Genomic DNA, 18,899 nt, shown 5'->3' on the forward strand with positions numbered 1-18,899 from the left:
GTTATTGGCCTATTCAGGTTTTCTGATTCTTACTGAGTTTTGGAAGGAAGGTTGTATTTTTCTAGGAATTTGTCCATTTTGTCCAGGCTGTCCAGCTTTTTAGCATACAGCTGCCGTAGTATTTTCTTACAATCCTTTGTATTTCTGTGGTGTCATTTGCTACTTCTCCTCTTTTATTTCTAATTTTATTTATTTGGGTCCTCTCTGTTTCTTGATGAGTCTGACTAAAGGTTCATCAATCTTGTTTATCTTTTCAAGGAACCAGCTCTTGGTTTCACTCATCTTTTGTACTGCTTTTTTAGTCTCTATGTCATTTATTTCCCCTCTGATCTTTATTATTTCCTTCCTTCTACTTACTCTGGGCTTTTCTTCTCGTAGTGTTTTGAATTTCCCTCTCAGGACTGTTTTGCTGTTCCATAGATTTTGGGTTGTTGTGCGTTCACTTTCATTTGTTTCCAGAAAGCTTTTGATTTCTTCTTTGATCTCACTGGTAACCCTTTCATTGCTTAATAACATGCTATTTAACCTCCATGTGTTTGAATGTTTTGGGGGGTTTTATTGAAGTTGATCTCTAGTTTTATGCCCTTGTGATATGAGAAGATGCTTGATACGATTTCAATCTTCCTGAATGTGTAGAGAGTTAATTTGTGTCCTAACATGTGGTCTATCTTTGAGAGTGTCCCATGCGCACTTGAGGAGAATGTATATTCTGCAACTTTCAGGTAAAATGTTTTGTAAATGCCATTTAAATCCATTTGATCTAATGTGCTGTTTAGAATTGCTGTTTTCTTGTTCAATCTTTGTCTCCATCTATCCAGTAATGTCAGTGGGGTGTTAAAGTCCCCTACAATGATTGTATTGCTATCAGTCTCTCCTTTACAGTCCTCCAGAAGTTTTTTTCTTTATTTTTAATATATTTGGGTGTTCTTATATTGGGTGCATTTATGTTTACCAGGGTTATATCCTCTTGTTGGGTTGACCCTTTTAGTAGTGACCTTCATTGTCTCTTGTTATGGCTTTCATTTTGTAGTCTATTTAGTCAGATATGAGTGTTGCTACCCCAGCTTTTTTTTCATTTCTATTTGCATGGAAAATTTTCTTCCATCCTTTCACTTTCATCCTTTGTGTCCTTTTGTTCTGAGGTAGGTCTTTTGTAGACAGCATACATATAGGTCATGTTTTCTTATCCATTCAGCTACCCTATGTTTTTTGATTGGAGAATTTATGCCATTTATATTTAAGGTTATTATTGACAGGTTCTTATTTATTGACATTTTTATTCTTTATGCCTGTGTTCCTTTTTCTCTATTTCTTCTTCTTACAATAGTTCCTTTAGCACTTCTTGCAGTGCTTTTTGGGCAGTAATAACCTCTTTTAGACATTTTTGTTTGTTTGTTTTTGTCTGTGAAGCTCTTTACTTCACCTTTAATTTTGAATGATAGCTTTGCTGGATAGAGTAGTCTTGGTTTCAGTCCCTTGCTTTCCATTACTTTGTATACTTTATGGTACTTCTTTTTGGCCTGAGTTGTTTCTCTTGAGAAATCAGCTGACAGTCTAATAGGAACTCCCTTGTAGGTAACTTTCTGTCTCTTTCTTTCAGCCTTTAAGATTTTGTCTTTAATTTTTGCCATTTTAATGATGATGTGTCTTGGTGTGGGTCTTTTGGGGTTCATCTTGATTGGGACTCTTTGTGTTTCATGGACTTGTGTGACTTTTTCCTTCACCAGGTCAGGGAATTTTTCTATCATTATTTCTTCTAACAGGTTCTCTATTCCTTGTTCCGATTCTGCTTTTTCTGAACCCCTATGATGTGGATGTTGTTACGTTTCATGTTGTTCCAAAGCTCTCTTAAACTCTTCTGCTTTTTAATCATTTTTTCCAAATGCTGCTCTGAATAGATGTTTTTTTCTACCTTGTCTTCTAATTCACTGATTCAGTCTTCAGCTTCATCTAGTCTATTGTCGATTCCTTCCAGGGTACTTTATTTCAGCTATGTCATTCTTCATTTTTTATTGGTTCTTATTCATTGTTTCAACATCTTTTTCATGCTGATGTAGTTCTCATTAAGTTTCTTAACTTCTCATTAAGTTGTTTGTAGTTTCCATGAAGTTGTTTGAGCACCCTTATACCCATTACTTTGAATTCTTCATCTGACAAATTGCTTGTCTCCATTTCATTTAGTTCCTTTTCTGGTGATTCCTCCTTTTTTTTTCATTTGAGGTTTGTTTCTTTGTCTTCCCATTTTAGCGGTCCATTAGTTTACAGTGCTGGATGAGGCCAGTCAGGCCATGGGGGAAAGTCCATGCATCAGGAGGTGATGGGTCATGGCAGGTCTAAGCCGTCGGTCCGATCTTCAGGTGGAGCCAGGTTAGGCACGCTGGGTTACTGTGGCAGGTATGTGCTTCTGGGGGGGGGGGGTGTCAGGTTCCAGTGGGGTCTGGTTTTCCAGGGGCGTGGGGTCAGATATGCCTGGTCACAGAGGCAGGTGCTGTGTCTAGTAGAGTCAGGTCATGGCTACAGGGCCAGTTGCAAAATGGCGGGACCAGTTGTCCAGGGTCACTGAGCCAGGCACAATGGGTCGGGATGGCAGATTCGTGCATCTGGGGCCATGGGGTCACAGTGGCAGGGCTGGGCACATGCCATCAAGGCAGTGGGGCAGTTGTCCCAAGGGTGCTGGGTCAGGCATGTGGGGTGGAGTGGCGGGTCTGTGTGTCCAGGATGGCCACATGTCAAGGAGATGGGGCAGGCCAGGCCTAATATATGTCAAGGTGTCAGGGCAGCAAGGCGCTCTGATCCTTAAGGGGGCAGGGTGGCTGGGCATGCCCTATTTATTTATAATTTATTTTATTTCTTTTTAAAAAAAATATCTTTATTTCAGAGAGAGGAAGGGAGAGGGAGAGAGATAGAAACATCAATGATGAGAGAGTCATTGATCCCCTGCCTCCTGCACTCCCCCCACTGGGGATCAAGCCTGCAACCTGGGCATAGGCCCTGACTGAGAATCGAACCATGATGTCCTGGATCCTAGATCGATGCTCAACCACTGAGCCATGCCAGATGGGCTATTTTATTTCTTAATCCTCACCCTGAGTTGATTTCTCCTTCCTACTGGACCTGGCAAAGGCATATTTAAAATTTATAGCTTTGAGACATTTCATTATATAGGCAATTTAATTTTTGATTCTTTTTTTTTATATGGTCTTCATGGGAACTCTGCCACTTGAAAAATTAATTTGTTGTTGGCAGAGAAAAAGCCCCAAATTTTGCCAGCAATTTTGTGGCCAGTTTTGAAACTCAAGTGCTCTCAGTTAATTTGAATGGATTACTCAACATTTGCCTCACACAGAGATAGTAGATGCTGCCAAGAAGATTACTATGAACTAAGATGTTTTATGTCAATGTAGAACCATGAATGAAAGCTGGAATAATGGTGTCTTTAAAATGCTTACCACTTATTTGTAAATGGGTTAATGAGAAATTTGCTGCCCTGAGCAGACTGATGAAGAAGTCACTCTACCTACACTTACTCACATACTTATGTATTTGATTATGCACATCTGACTACCCTACTGGGGATTAAGTGCATGCAGAACAAGGACGTTTCCTTTCAGTTATGTTGCATGGCCTCTGGCTTAATCTGAGTACTTAGTAAAGGTGGAAATCTTACAATTAAAAAAAAAATCTCAGAAGCAATAAAGTGGCCTATAAAGCAGGAAAATCATACCTTTGAACCAGGTGGGGCTGTCAAGCCTAAAAAGGCATACACTGCATTATTTTCTCTGGCTTCAAAGAAGGCATCATAATCCTTGGTGAAAAAAAAAGGCAAAAAAAATTAGCAATATGCAACAAAAAAAGGGAAAGAAAAACAGGATATTTATTCAAAATGGCTTGACTAATCAACTTCCTTGGTGGCAGCAGGTAACTACCTTCTATAATGCTAGAATTGTGGAAAGGATAGTAAAGAGGCAATGCTTATTGGATCTCATTTAATGTAGATTAGAAGATATGCTGTTTTGTGGTGCAGAAACTTCAAAATGGCTTATTCCATATCATACAGAATTGAAATCTGTCTTTGGTCAAGCAGCTTTCTCCACAGCCCAAAGCAGCCAACTATTTGCCAGTAAGAGGTTACTGATTCTAGCAGGAGTTTGTAGTTCCAGTTTCCTCTTATTTTTGTTCCACTATTTATTAAGTTAGAGGTGTCTTCAGAACCTATGGTAGGCTATATATTAGCTAGATATGCCCACAGCCATAAGAATAGTAAATCTGTGCTGTGTTTGGAGAAAGAGAATGTGATTTTCATGAAATATGACCAGAAGAGCAAACAAGCTACTGAAAGGTTTCCATCTGGGGAGCCAAGAAAGCCTCACGTGACTAAATTTGGTTGGGCTTTCTTTTCACCATCATCCTCTAAGCCACCAAATATGCTCCAAAAGTAACAAATAGAATGCCCTAAATTTGAGTATGGTATAATCAATAGCCAACCTACTTTGAAAACACAGCCATTGTCTATACCTGGCCTTAGTTTGTTTGATTTAAAACAGAGAGAGATAAGCTTGGGATTTTACCTTATTTAATTAGAGGTAGAAAACACTCATAATTTGCTAGTTTCTCTAGAGATTGCCTCACCAACAGATCACAGTGTTACAGGGTTATTTTCTAGCATGTATAATTCCTGGCACCTGGGGGACCTGGAGGTAACAAGTTGAGAACATCTCAGGCTATTGGTCACCCTATATTTGAACCCCACCCCAGGAAACATCAGAATTTTCCCCTTATTTGGGGATTTTTTTAAACACAGAATTGTTTAGAGCCCCTGGAATCTCCACATGGATTGCCGAAAAGCATCTGTTTGTGTACCTTAGATGTTGGCAAAAGAATAAACCCTAAACAACAGGCATATATGAGCAACCTCCTATACTCTTAGGGCTCACTACTCAAAAGTAAAACTAACTGGATCTTGATACCAGTTCCATACTGAGACACATAATCTATAATCTACTCAAGGTAAACAAACAATATAGATCATACCTACACCCAACGACTTTGAAGTAACCTCAAATCCAACAGTCATACAAGTTATTTCTTACTAACATCAAATCAACAAAAACAATGCATATCAGTCTTTAAATTTATGGGAAAGAATATAGGTCTTCAGCTTTATTGAAATCTGATAAAAAATGCTATGTAGGGGACTCTTGTCTTTGTTTCAAGTTTTAGATTCAAAGTCTATTATCATTTGTTGTCCTTGGACTTAGCAAACACAAACAGGTTTGTAACTTTGAAAGAAAAGAACATTAGTTTCTCAATTAACCCAGATTAAATAATTTAGTCAGCAAATATGTATTGAGCATCTACTACATTCCAATCACCATTCTTGGTGCTAAGAATACAAGAGTAAACAAAACAGACTGTGACAAAGTCTGCTTCTTATATAGGAATTCTCTTGAGGAAAAAAAATTATTTACATCTCTGAGATTCCAATAATATTAATCCAGAATGTATTCAACCATATATTGGTATCATATTATTTATCATTTCATGATAATGTGTTTTAGTTCTTCATATACAAGCATAAACTCTTTCAGAGCAAAGATTATTTATAAATTTTGTATGTTCTGTATCAGAGTCTCATGTATGTAGGTAAGGTAGTTGTTTCACTCACATTCCAGTCTGGAAATAAGAACCTAAACCACCATAGTTCAGTGTTTCTCAATAGGAGGTAATTTTTCCCACAGGGACATCTGGCAAAGTCTGGAGACATATTCGGGTTTTCACAACTCTGTTGGTGCTACTGGCATTCAAGGATAGAAGCCAAAGATGCTTCCAAATATCCTATAATGTGCAGGGCAGCTGCCCACAACAAAGAATTGTCCAACCCAAGATGTTAGTAGTGCCAAGGTTGAGAAACCTTGAGATAGTTTAAACAGGGAATTTAATATGAAGAACTCCTTAGAAAAGATTAAAAAGCTGAAAGGCAAACAGGTGATGGTGAGGCAACCCAGAGATTAACAAACAGTAGGATGCTGCTACCAAATCTAAGGCAGAAGGAAAAAGTAAAGAAGGTAGTATTACAGGACGCAGGAGCTGGGGTACCTGGTAGAGCTGGTACCATAAAGATTCAGCCACTGTCATGGATCCTCCAGATAGAAAGGAGGGGGATACTTTGTTTTTTCCTCTCCTCCTGTCCTCCACTCTTCCAACCAGTACCTCCTATCATCAGCCAAACCTAATAGGCAGTCAGCTGGCAATGTAATTTGCTGTGGTCAGACCTGCCACATAATGGAGCAAGAAAAAAATGAAGATGGGAACTTTGAGTAAAAAGGGAAATGAACAATGCAGTGATTTAATAGAAAAAGTAAGAGCTTCAGAGTATGACATATCTAGGTTTAAATCCTAGCTGCATCACTTATTAATTGTGCAATTTAGGAAGTCAGTTAAACTCTTCTAGGCCTCAATTTCCTCATCTATAAAATAAAAATAACAATTACCTATGTCGGGGCATTAGTATGAGAACTGACAGATATAATACGCACAAAACATGTAGCACGATAGCTGGCATGTGATGTTTTGTATGAATGGTTGTTATATACCCTTCTAAGTGCCTATATAAGGACAAATCTTCATTTTTGTTATTATTAAATTCTTAACTCAGTGCCTGGCACACAGCAAGCACTCTCTAGAAGTTGGATTCCTTTTTGACTTAGAAATGTTTATGTATTTGGTTGAGTCTCACCCTCTCGCCCCTTCTTTTTCATCTTCCCATTTCTCAGTGATACTTGTGTTATTTCCATAGCATACTCCATTCCCTTGCAGTGTGGCTTCCAAAGGAGAAATAACCAGGTAAGTGTGGTTTCTCAAATGTTGCCTTTATAACCCAAAATGCGTTTGTTTTCAAAAAGTCAAACAAAATGAAATGTCTGCTTTAAAAATGAGAGATTAAGACAATATATGCTGGCTTAGATTGGACTGTATGACCCCTGAGGCCTCTTCCAACCACTCAGATTCACTAATTTTCAGAAATTTCAAATATAGAGGAACTATACTATCTAAATGGATAGCATAATTGCTTTTTCCTTATCTGCAGAGTTTGTCTTTACACATTGGCTGTGTTTGCAACAACAGATAAGATTTTCAAGTACCCCTCCTCAGAAGTAACCAATTCACAGACAAACTCTATTGTGCCAATGAACTTCTCAAATTTACTATATCCGTCCCATATATGCTTTGAATTGGTACATGAAAAGATCCCCACCAAAAGTGTCTCTCCTATATAGGAGTGTCTCACTCCTATATAAACCTATGAACTAAAAGATATGGATTGCTGGCTCTAAAACATTTGTTCCTCAGCCATGCTAATTCTGAGGAGATAGCAATGCAAATAATTCTTTATGGAAATTCTTACAGCCCTTACTTATGCTTTCTCTACCATGACTGCATAACCACTCTCTGATTGTTTCAGGTAAGTATGATTCTTCCCACACCCCACTCCTAACCAGCTCCTTAAGAGAAGAGATTGTGTTTTATTTATATTTCTACTTGCTATTGTGCCTAGAATGGCCATAAACTACAAATGGCACTTAAATATACAATGAATGAAGAATGAAGGAAAATACCTCATGGTTTAAATGAATGGTAAACAAGATGGCATACTTGAAAGCACCAGTCACAAAGCAAAAAAAATTTCTTCTCGTTCCTTATATAAGTTCAATGAGCTGAATTAAAAATTTAGCAAAATTCATTAATGATACCCAAATAAAAGTATTACTGGTTTCAAGCAGAAAATAAGGCATTCCTCTTTTTAAAAAAACTAATGTTAATCTAAATAAATCAAATGGCTGACCTCTTTTCAGTCTCCTTCATGGACATACCAGAAAGAATAATACAATTGCTCTGGTTGGAATTAATATGTCCAAAATCTGTATTTATATACACTTACAAGTAGTTTTTGGTGGATGACTCATTTACCTCCTACTCATAAGCAAAAGGCTTCAGCTGCTTAGGATGGATGCAAAGAATGAGCAGGAGAAATGATTGTATGCATATCTGGGCAAGAGGTTGAAATGGATAGGATGGATTTGAGGCAATCCATTTGAAAAGACCCTACAAAAACCCAAGTATTTAAATTGATTCCTTACCCCACGGTACTGGCTTTCATTGAAAATCTGAGGTGGTAGGGGGTATCCGGTGGCTGGTCGATTGTTTTCAGGTACATTTTCTCTCATCCACTTCCGATTTTCTTCATTGGCAGCAATATCTTTTTCTTCAAATCCTATTTTGTTAGCTTCTAAAAAACCAAGCACATCTTGCTGTTTCTTCTTAATCTAGGACCCAAAGGACAAAAAACTATATTATTGAACAAACAGCTTCCATTATTTTCAAATTCAACAAAAGTCAGTGTTTATGAACTAGCATAAATAAATTCAGACATGGATCAAGATTTGTGGTTTCACAGAAGATATATGGTTTTCCCTCTTTATTATTTTGTTGTTAACAATGTCTCACATTGAAGAGCTTTCAGGACACAAATCTTTTTTATCAAAATGACTTTTTCTTTTTTTTCATCAAAATTTCCCACATCTAATGATGCAAGAGTAAGGCTAGTTGATGCACATCAATAACCTAAAATACAGTTAACTCAAAAGTATGAGTAGTGGGAAGCTTTGTTTTCTGGTTATCTATAAGCCTTTCATAGTTTCCGCCCTTGTTGAAAGTCCTTGCAGACAACCCGAGTCCACTACCTGTCTTAATAAACATCATGTAGTGAACAGAAATGAATCTTTCCTCGAGAATGTTGCAAGCCTCAGAGTCACTCTATGTCTCGATGTTCCTTGTTTAGAACAGAAACTGATTAAGAAGATATGAGCTAAGTCTGCTTGTATACTAAGTCTAGAATACACTTGTACTACTCATTAGCCCTTAACATGTGTTGCTAAGGTATCTTTCATATGTATCTGTGCTACTTCTTCAGCTAGGTTAACAGGTAGAGATAATACATTTGTTTTGTCTCCTAATCATACCTAGAAGAAAGTTTTAAAATAATAAAATTAATATTAATTAAGCTTCTCCTCTAATATGAATTTCTTTTAGAACTTTAATTCGACACACTATGGTAATTTGTCCAAATTTAAAATTCTTATTTAACATTTCTGAGGTGCAGAGCATAATCAAAAGTTTCTTCATGGAGTCACAATAAAAAGAAACATGGGGTAGAAAATCAAAAATATACAATCAAAAGAAGCAGTCTTCCCAATGGAAGTAAAAATACAAAACAAAAAACTTCCATACTATCAAGTCCTCTCTGGATTTACACACACACACACACACACACACACACGCATACAAAGAGGTTTGTATTTTTGTCCTTCTAAGTCGCTTATGTGTAAGTAATTTTCTCTGTCATCACATAACCCCAAAGAAAAAAATTCTCAATTTCTCCCAATAAGAACTGACATTTCTATAGGCTATTTAGATCAGAGTATGGAATGCCCTTCTTTAAAGGTCAGTAATTTTTCTAACAGGAATCCTATTTCCTTATTAGCTTATAAAATCAAACTTTCATTCCTAAATATAACATATACCCCCTTTTAAATTTTGAGAAAAATCAATGTAAAAGTCAAATAATCAAGAGTGGGTGTCTAATGGACTAGACCAGTGATTTTTAACCGGTGCACCACAAGAATTTTTAAAACATGCAATATCTGACTATTTAGTCAGAGGCCCTGACTTCTTTTCCCTTAGATTGTCAAATAAAAAAAAAATGACAACAACCCACATAACAGTTGCCATCTGGTGTGAATGAATCAAAATTATACCTATTTTTTTGTCAGAATGGCAAAAAATATATTTTTTGGTGTGCCGCAGAATTTTAGTAATTAGTTTATGTGTGCTATGAGATGGAAAAGGTTGAAAATCTCTGGACTAGACACTTGATAGAAGGTTCAGTTAACTCAGTGGTTTTCAATCTCCATGATGCAATAAGAAGTATTGAGTTAGTGTAAATTATATCAAGTAATTTATCTATCATTTGCATATTTACAAATTTAAGTAGATATAAAGATACCCCATAAATATGGTACATTGAGGCACTTGCCATTGCAAAAGATATTTTTTTAATTAATGGAGAGATAATGTTTAGTTAAGATGATAAGAATTATATGTGGCCCTGGGTGAATGTCATCTGTCATGTTTTTGTAAGACAAAAAGGCAGAGGACTTTTAAGATAAATGACTCTTTGAAGCCTTTTTACCTTAGTGAATGCTTACTATGTTGAGAGCACTGTTAACTCTGCCGAGTTAAGATGGTGGCCAAGCTTGTTATCACTGGGCATTATAGTATACCTTCACTGGTATCTTTACCTTCCAGCCATTATCTCTGGACCACAAGTATTTCTCCCATGTTCTAGAATTACCTGACAATAAGTACACATGCAACCTATAGCACTCTACAGCTCCACAGGGCTAAAGAGAATAGACCATAATAATACTTTTTTTTAAAGTAGGTTCTGTCCTGTTAAACATGAACATTTTTGTTCAGCTTTGAATCTTTGGGAAATGTAAAAAAAAAAAATGTTTCCTAACTTTTAAGTCCAAAATTTCACATATCAAATTTATTTCCAGCAAGGGATATTTTATATCTAAAGAGTTATTGCTTTTGTTATACACTTACAGGCACATGTTTACTAAAACACATCCTGATAAAAGGGCTTCAGGTGATGCTAATTTCCTAATTCCCCAATTGGACTGAAAATCATACAATGCAAGAATAATTAGCAATGGGTGTCACAAGGGTTCACTAAGGAACAAAATTTAAATTTTCTACAGAAAAAATATTTTGGAGTTAAAAAGTTATCAGTATTCTTTTCACCACACAAATGCACTTCCAAGTGGACAATGGCACTATCCAGGAATTTAAATCACTTCTTCAAAGAGCAAACCATGCTCCTCACCTCCATCCAGTGAGTGCCCGGTTATTTCTTCCCACATGTCAGGGTTTGAAATTCAAGGTATCCTTCCCTCCAAAGACACTGAACAGGGCTATTGAGGAATGCTGCCTGGAGGAAACAGTTGCTTCCCAGCTAGCCTCAGTAAACTTCTTGTCTGTCATGACAAGGATAAATTTTCTTTTAAAGGAAGGAAACTGACAAGGTATCTGTATCTGTTTTAGAAGGAGCTCAGTGTGAATGTTCAAGTTTCAAAGGAAGAACGAAACTTCAATAATCATACTTCAAATGGGAAAACAAAAGTCTTTTTCATGAAGTGTCAATCTACCATAAAACATTTAATCAAGGTGGGGTTTTATCTTGTTTTATAATCAACTTCTGTCATGTTGTCTCAGCCGACACTTTTTTAAACTTATTTTTTAACTTTATTTTTATTGTTGACACTATTACAGATGTCTCATTTCCACCCCTCCCTTTTGTCCACCTCCACTCAGCCCCACCATCCCCCCTTCCCTCTGGCCATCACCACATTGTTATCTGTGTTTATGGGCTATGCATATATGTTCCTTGGCTAATACCTTCACCTTCTTTCATCCAGAACCACACCTCCCTGCAACAGCTACCTGTCTGTTCCATGTATCCATTCCTCTGTTTCTATTTTGTTCATCAGATTAATGAACTGACAGGGGTTCCAATTATAATGCACTAAAATCTAAAATAATTATCCAAAGCTGTATTTCGTAGCCATTTCAGCAGTATTTCTTGGGTACTTATTACATGTGTAAAAACTTTATTTTAGGTTTTCTTACATGTCTAAAGAAAAACAGAATAAATTCCCATGCGGGATTACAATCTAGTGGGAGGGATTAGACATAGATATATTCAAAAGTTCAACTGCAACATGGCATTTAAATATGAAGCTAAGATAGCCATCCATACAAGGTGCTTAGGTGAGAGAAGCCTAGTGAATGACAAAGCAACTGAGTGCAAAAAATTAAGAGAGAGGTCCAGCTGGGCGTGGCTCAGCCGTTGAGCGTCGACCTGGGATCCAGGTGATCGGGGTTTGATTCCCAGTCAGGGCACATGCCCGGGTTGCGGGCTTGATCAATGGCTCTCTCATCATTGATGTTTTTATATCTCTCTCTCTCCCTCTCCTTTCCTCTCTCTGAAATCAATAAAGATATATTTAAAAAAAAATTTAAAAAAACAAAAAACTAAGAGAGAGCAAATGCTTATTCCTACAATTGATGCCACTAGGACTAAGCTTAATAATGATATCACAAATGCTATATACTACATCCATGAATGCAATTTTTAGTTTTAGTGAACGGATAATGTAAAGTTTAATATAACTGGCCATCTGTGAAAACTGAGCTAATAAATGTTATAGCATAATGCACTAGAGCAATGAAGGTATAGTAGTACAAAATAAACTTGAAAACTTTCTAAATGGATGCTCACAATTTCTATGACTAAATTCTTACACATAATTAAAGCCTATTAATGAATAAACAATTGTATAGGTGTGTATTTTGTCATTTTCAATAGGTCATAATTTTTTACCTAGTCAGCTTCTGCAAAGAGAAATTCAAATATATATTCTCTCCAATTAGCTCTGTTTATTTTGAATGCTACTTAAGAAGAGCCACTCTATAAGAAAATAATAACCCTGACTTTGCCTAAGGATTTAACAGTGGGGTGAAGGTAAAGTGAATAAAGATCATTTAAAACTGCCTTTTCAGTTTTTTGCTAATCTACTTTCAAAACATCTCCAGTTAGTCTGTTTGCCACTGTGTAGCCTTTGATAACCAGAGAGATCTCTGTGAGTTTTTGTTTGTTTTTGTTCAAAATATTACAGATGTCCCTTTTTCTCCCCAATGACCCATTCCACCCCATCCCACTTCCCTCCCCAGTCCCTCTCCACACCACTGTCCGTGTCCTTGGGTTGTATATATATGTATATGAGTTCTTTGGTTAATCTCTCCCCCTCCACCCACCCATCCTCCTCCGTCCCTCTGATATTCATCAGTCTGATCCATGCATCCATGTCACTGAATCTATTTTGTTCATCAGTTTATAAAGTTCTTTAGATTCCACATATTGGTGAGATCATGTGATGTTTGTTTTTCTCTGCCTGGCTTATTTCACTTAGCATAATATTCTCCAGGTCCATCCATATTGTGTGTTTTTTAAATGAATACTGTCACGAGCCCTTAAGCCACTGGCTTCCTATTGTTTAACCTGCACAACCACAGCAAGAGACAGTTGTTTTCAGCTTGTCTGTTTTGCATTATTTTAAAAACTACTTTTATCATAATCAGCAATGTACAACTTGTAATTCATAACTCTTCACTAGCAAGTCTGCAACAAATCTGAGTTAAGATGACTATTAAGAATTTTCTTCGTCTCCCACCTCTACTTATAGGGCCCTGGAGTTCTCTCCAGAAAGATCCCAAGATGTGGCAACAAATGAGCACAATCTAAGATTTGCTATTTTACTGCTGCCAAAAGAAAAAAAAAAAATACTGTTATTATTTCCTTTTTAGTTGCAATTCTAACCATGTCTAAAGAGATGTTAAGGCCCAAATTATTTCAAAAGTAGAGCCTGGTATGAAAAGAGGAGAAATTAGATATTAATGGTAGTTTCTCAAAAATAGCTATGTCTTAATGTGTTCACAGTAAAGAAAATTCAGTGATGCCCATTTTCTGGGTTACATAGGTTTTCCTTAAGTAAATGAAATAGTCCTAAATAATCTCATCTATACAGCCTTTTGTTATCTGGCACTTATATTTGCCTATACTTTTTTCTAGAGTCAGAAAGAACTTGAGTCCCTCTCCCATTCCTTCAGAGATGGCTTTCTGTATAGACACAGGAGGCTGTGAAATATAAAGCACTGGGGGTACCATCCTGCCTTAAAATTCTATCGTCTGATGGCTGAAACCCTACCATTACTGATTTACTACTTTGGCCATATTTATAGAAAGGGTAGGCAGTGTGCATATTTGGAGTGGAGGGAAGGACTACCTGGAGAAACACAGGTAAGGAATACAGTAGCATTCATTTGTCTGCCCTAGAATTGTGTCCATAGTTGTTACTATATAAACTCTTAACAGTGGATCACATGAAAAGCAGCAGGAATGACCTCCCTGGATAATCCCAAGAGGAAATTTCCAAGCCTTACTATATGTTAGTACTGGAATAAGCCCTGCAGAAGATAAAGACCTCTAAGGAGATAGGGAGACAAACCCTTACTGAGTGCTTGCTGAGTATGAAGCTCTTTGTGAGGCTATTTATATATATCCCTTCAAATTCTCACAACAATTCTGAAAGGTTATAGTATGATTTCTCCTACTTTACAACAAAAGAAATTGAAGCTCACGTAAGTTAAGGAACCTGCAAAATAAGACAAAGCTTTTAATTGCCTGCACCAAATCACAAATCTAAATCTATCTGACTGCAAAGCATGCAGTACATACTGTAATTCTTAATCTAGCTGGGGAGATAAGACTGACATATATGAAAGAGTTCCTTATAACCTATATGATACTGACTAGAAAGACAACAAAAGTTGAGATATCTTATGTTCTCTTCCAAATAGCCCAATTTATTGGATTTGAATTCCTAGTTATTATGATTTCTTTCCCCTTGACCAGTCTTTTACCCCAATGAATTCCTAAGCCCACCAATTTGTGAGCTTGTTTGCACATAGGCAGCATGCACACAGAAAAAAAATGGGTGAGGCTTCTGGTTTCTCATTAACTGCATGGAGAACAATGCAGCCTATGTCTTCCCGTTGTGAACAACAGGTCAGCCACTTAAAAAAAAAGACATCCGGCACTTAATAGTTCTCAGTGGGCAAAGTTGGTATGGAGGATATTAATTTCTGTACTTTAAATTTACAGACAAGGAAGTTAAAAGACATCATATCCTTCCCGTTCTTTTTTTTTTTTTTTTTTTTAAATGAGCAGTGTACCTGTCACTTAAAAAAAGTCCAACAACCTTTCTAAGGAACAAAATGATCAGAACTGAGTCAGTAACACACAAAAGGACTAACGTTCCTTCTGCCTCTGGAAAAGAGTATGGACAAAGACAAGTTCCAGATAAGAAAAGGCTTATAGATGAGGTTATTCAGAACTGCCATATCATTCAGTCAAGAAAAGCCTTTTTAGTCCAGAATATGACCATGACTGTACTTTTACCTCCTGCAAGTGAACTTCATCCCTATACAGTCTTATCAAATGTACATGCCGAGAGAAGTGTTAGCAGGTTAATAAATGATAGACACAGATTTCACCAAGGGCTAAAAGCCACAAAATTGAATCATAAACTGGAATCTTACTGCTACTTTGGATCCCTGTGACCAATGTCAATTTCACCCCAAAAGCTTAACTTCCAAGGTTCTGCATAAAGGCCTGGCTCTAGCTACCCCTCTACGGATATGCATTCCCCTCCCCTCCCTGATCAGATCAAGTTTTCCCTGACTCTATTCTACTCAAGACCTCAGGGCTTTTTCTCTGTTCCCCTTCAACTGCAAGTCTCCCCTTTCTCCACTGATGCAATTCTAACCACTCATCCAGGATGACTTCTGTGAAGCCCTTCATTGGCCACTCTAGCCCTCACTCTTTGAATTCCGCCTGTCTGTATTACTGAGTTTAGAGCTTAATCAAATACATGTAATACCAATGTTTGGTAATCTCGCCACTGGCCAAATTTTCTTCTCTTCAATTAGTTATTTCCTAAGTCACCTGAAAGTATGAGCCATGCCTTTTTCTTATGTCTATCAATAGTGCTCACCTTCAGGCTGGACACAAAGTAGATAATACTGATTAATAAAAATATTGTTTTAAATTCAGCACTACCAAAAATGCTTTAGTCTTTTTATTTTAATAAACTTCAACTTTGGAATAATTTTAGATTTACAGAAAATCTGCAGCTATAGTACAGAGAATTCCCAAATAGCTGTCATTCTGTTTCCCCTGGTGTTAACATCTTACCTTACAGTGGAAATCAACATGGGTATAGCACTATTAATTAAACTCCAGGCTACCTGAATTTCACTAGCTTTTCCACTAAAGTCATTTTTTGATTTCAAGATCCCTTCAAGATATTCTTTTCAAGATACCTCATTACTTTCAGTCATGTCTCCTTAGTCTCCTCTGGTCTGTGACAGTTTCTTGAATTTTTCTTGTTTCCCATGATTTTGACAGTTTGGAGGAGTACTGGCCAGGTATTTTGTAGAATGTCCCTCAATTCATGTTTGTCTGATGTTTTTCTTTTTTTTTTTTTTCCTGATCATTAGATTGGGACTAGTGATTAGTGGGAAGAATATCACAAAGAAGTACCTTTCACATAACATTATAACATGATATCAACATGATTTATTGATCATGGTATTAACCTTGATTACTTGATTAAGACAGTCTCTTCCAGCTTTCTCCACTAAAAAGTGACTATTTTTCCCCTTTCCACACTCTGTGTTTAGGAAGCAAGTAAATAAGTCAATTATACCTCAATAAAACTGGAAAGAAGTCAGTCCAGCCATATAAAAGAAGCAATGTACTCTTTTGAAAACTTGAAGCATTCAGGAAATCTGACAATACTTTCTAAGAAAGTTTGAGAAAATGCAGGTGGTTATAATCAGCAACCTATGAGAGCTTATTCAAAAGTAATATACATCCGTCTTTGAAGGTGACTAGGCTGAATTTCTCATAGATTAACTGTTATCCAGAAATATGTCTTCAAACAAATTCCCTGTATTAAACATCTTCTGCATCAAATTAAATGCATACGTTCTCCAAAACGGATTAGAGATACCTCAGTCTATTAGTGAATTTTAGTTATGCTTTAGCTACCTTTTTCAATATCGGATAGTTTTGTCACTTATATTACTGATGACTGTGGAATTTTCAATATGCCTATATATATATTTCATTTACCCAAGATTTGAATGCAGAAAGATATTATTTAAGGATTACTGTTTGCACACAGACTCTTTTCCATCCCCAACTAGCAAAGTAAGTCTTTATTCTCTAAAATACCACTTGGAAATCCTAGAACAAAGTTGATTAGAAGATAGACCCATTAGAAATCTCCAAAGCCCAACAAAGCACATCACTGCTAGCACATTCCATGGCAGGACATAGCAGCAGCATTAAGCAAAGCTAGAAGGATTAAAGTTCAAAAGTTTCACAAACGTTAGAATTTCTGTGTTCACAGAAACTTTGGGTTCAGCCGGCATAGAGAGACACTTTGAGGTATCAGAAGGTACTCAGTAATTATTCCCAAAGTCACAGAAATTTCAAGTTGTGGCTATGTTCAGACAACTCTGAGAGACAGATACTGTTTTCCTATTACTCATACCAATTATAACTACAATTTATAGAAGGCCAATTAAGTGACTGTAGCTGAAAGTAGGCTATTCATAATAACCCTGTAAGATAGATATTATTGTTGCTGGAGGATTGGCTGGTAGGATTCCTCCATCACTAGTGGAAGTGGGGTGGCTCTTGTGATATCTTCAGAAAAAGAATTTTCTAAGACTTGCACAGGAGAATGAATTATTTTTATTTGTGTGAAATTATATCCCTCAGTTTGTAAAGTCCACTTGTCTTTAAACCAGTCCTGGAAAGGTAGAGCTGGGAGTTCAGCAGGGCCAGAAGCAAAACCAGTGTCCAAAGTTTCAGTTCCATGGTAGAGCTGGGTCCGATGTAGCATCAGGCTAGATTCAGTTCATCAGTCCACTGCGTAGGTCCTGCATTACCATGAGCCACGTGGACTAATGCAGGGGAGCGTGTCCCCTGCGACAGAAGTCTTAAGAGATCAAGAGGGCAAAGAGCACAAGGGCACAAGAGAGAGAACTCCCTTTGTTCAGAAGTTTAAACAGTAAATTTTCCCGGGCTTTTCAGGAGCCATGCCTATTTTGGCCACTGACTTGTTCCCAGGTGTGACTGATAGGATACACATTTTCCCACATCACCCAGACCTTACGAGGCATATGTCTATTCTCCAGTCCCTTCCCCCAGAGATTTGCAGGGAATAGACTTGGAGAGTGTTAAATTGTAAGTTTTGGGCAAAGCTGCATAAATGGCATGTCTATATTATCTAGTCTTTCCTTTATTCCTTTCTTGTTATTTAATAACCAGGTTATTATTAACAGTATCATTATTACCACCATTTTACAGATCAGAATACTGAGGTTCAAAGAGGTTAACTTATATACACAAAATCATAAAGCTAGTGGGTGGCAGGGCCAGCATTCAAACCTAGATGTTCCTAACTCCAAAGCTCAAGTTTGTTCCATTATATTTCCTTGTCTAGCTTCATGGGTTTTTTTTGTATAGATTTTTCTTAAGAAATTTTTATATAAAGTTGACAACTTCTTATAAAGACTAATTAATAACACTTTTTAATGTGTTCTTACTATATAATTTAATTCTACTCACCAGACTAAGTTTTTTCTTCCATTATCACTGAAATGAGGATGTATATACACAATTTGATCAATCTCCACATCATTATGAATAAAAAGTAACAGTAATACCCAATTCCAATTCTGAGATTCTCTGCTGCTAGTCTTGAACCCCTGATTAAGTAATGTTAGGGGCTACCATTCAATCAAGGATGTAGTTGCTACATACACATTGGGTCTCAAGGCCATTGTTCTTACCTTAATATGAATAAAAATAAAATAAAATAGAGGTATTATTTATGGTCTCAAGGAATTTATAAATTAGAATTATAAATTCCATACTAGCAGATAGTTTAAGGAATGGAATCTAGCCAGTTTTTTGTTTTGTTTTTTTAATTCTCAGCCAAGGATATTTTTTACTGATTTTAAAGAAGAAAGGAGAGAGGGAAAAGAAAGAAACATCGATGTGAGAGAGAAACATCCACTGGTTGCCTCCTGTACATGCCCTGACCAGAGATTAAGTCCTGACTGAGAATCGACAATGCTCC

At 36.8% G+C, this 18,899-nt stretch overlaps 1 protein-coding gene across 2 annotated transcripts in view; it reads right to left on the reverse strand.

Moving 5' to 3' along the window:
• The window catches only part of SH3BGRL (SH3 domain binding glutamate rich protein like), a 98,859-nt gene that overhangs the window by 6,218 nt on the left and 73,742 nt on the right, over window positions 1-18,899 (reverse strand). For both annotated transcript variants that reach the window (XM_081125080.1, XM_081125079.1), the window contains 2 exons: window positions 8,139-8,324; window positions 3,725-3,805 (listed from right to left, as the gene is read on the reverse strand). In XM_081125080.1, coding sequence (XP_080981206.1) covers window positions 3,725-3,805; window positions 8,139-8,324 — 267 coding nt within the window. The remainder of the gene's footprint in view (window positions 1-3,724; window positions 3,806-8,138; window positions 8,325-18,899) is intronic.

Source organism: Miniopterus schreibersii (assembly GCF_964146895.1).
Source record: "Miniopterus schreibersii genome assembly, chromosome: X".
Classification (NCBI taxonomy): Eukaryota; Metazoa; Chordata; class Mammalia; order Chiroptera; family Miniopteridae; genus Miniopterus; species Miniopterus schreibersii.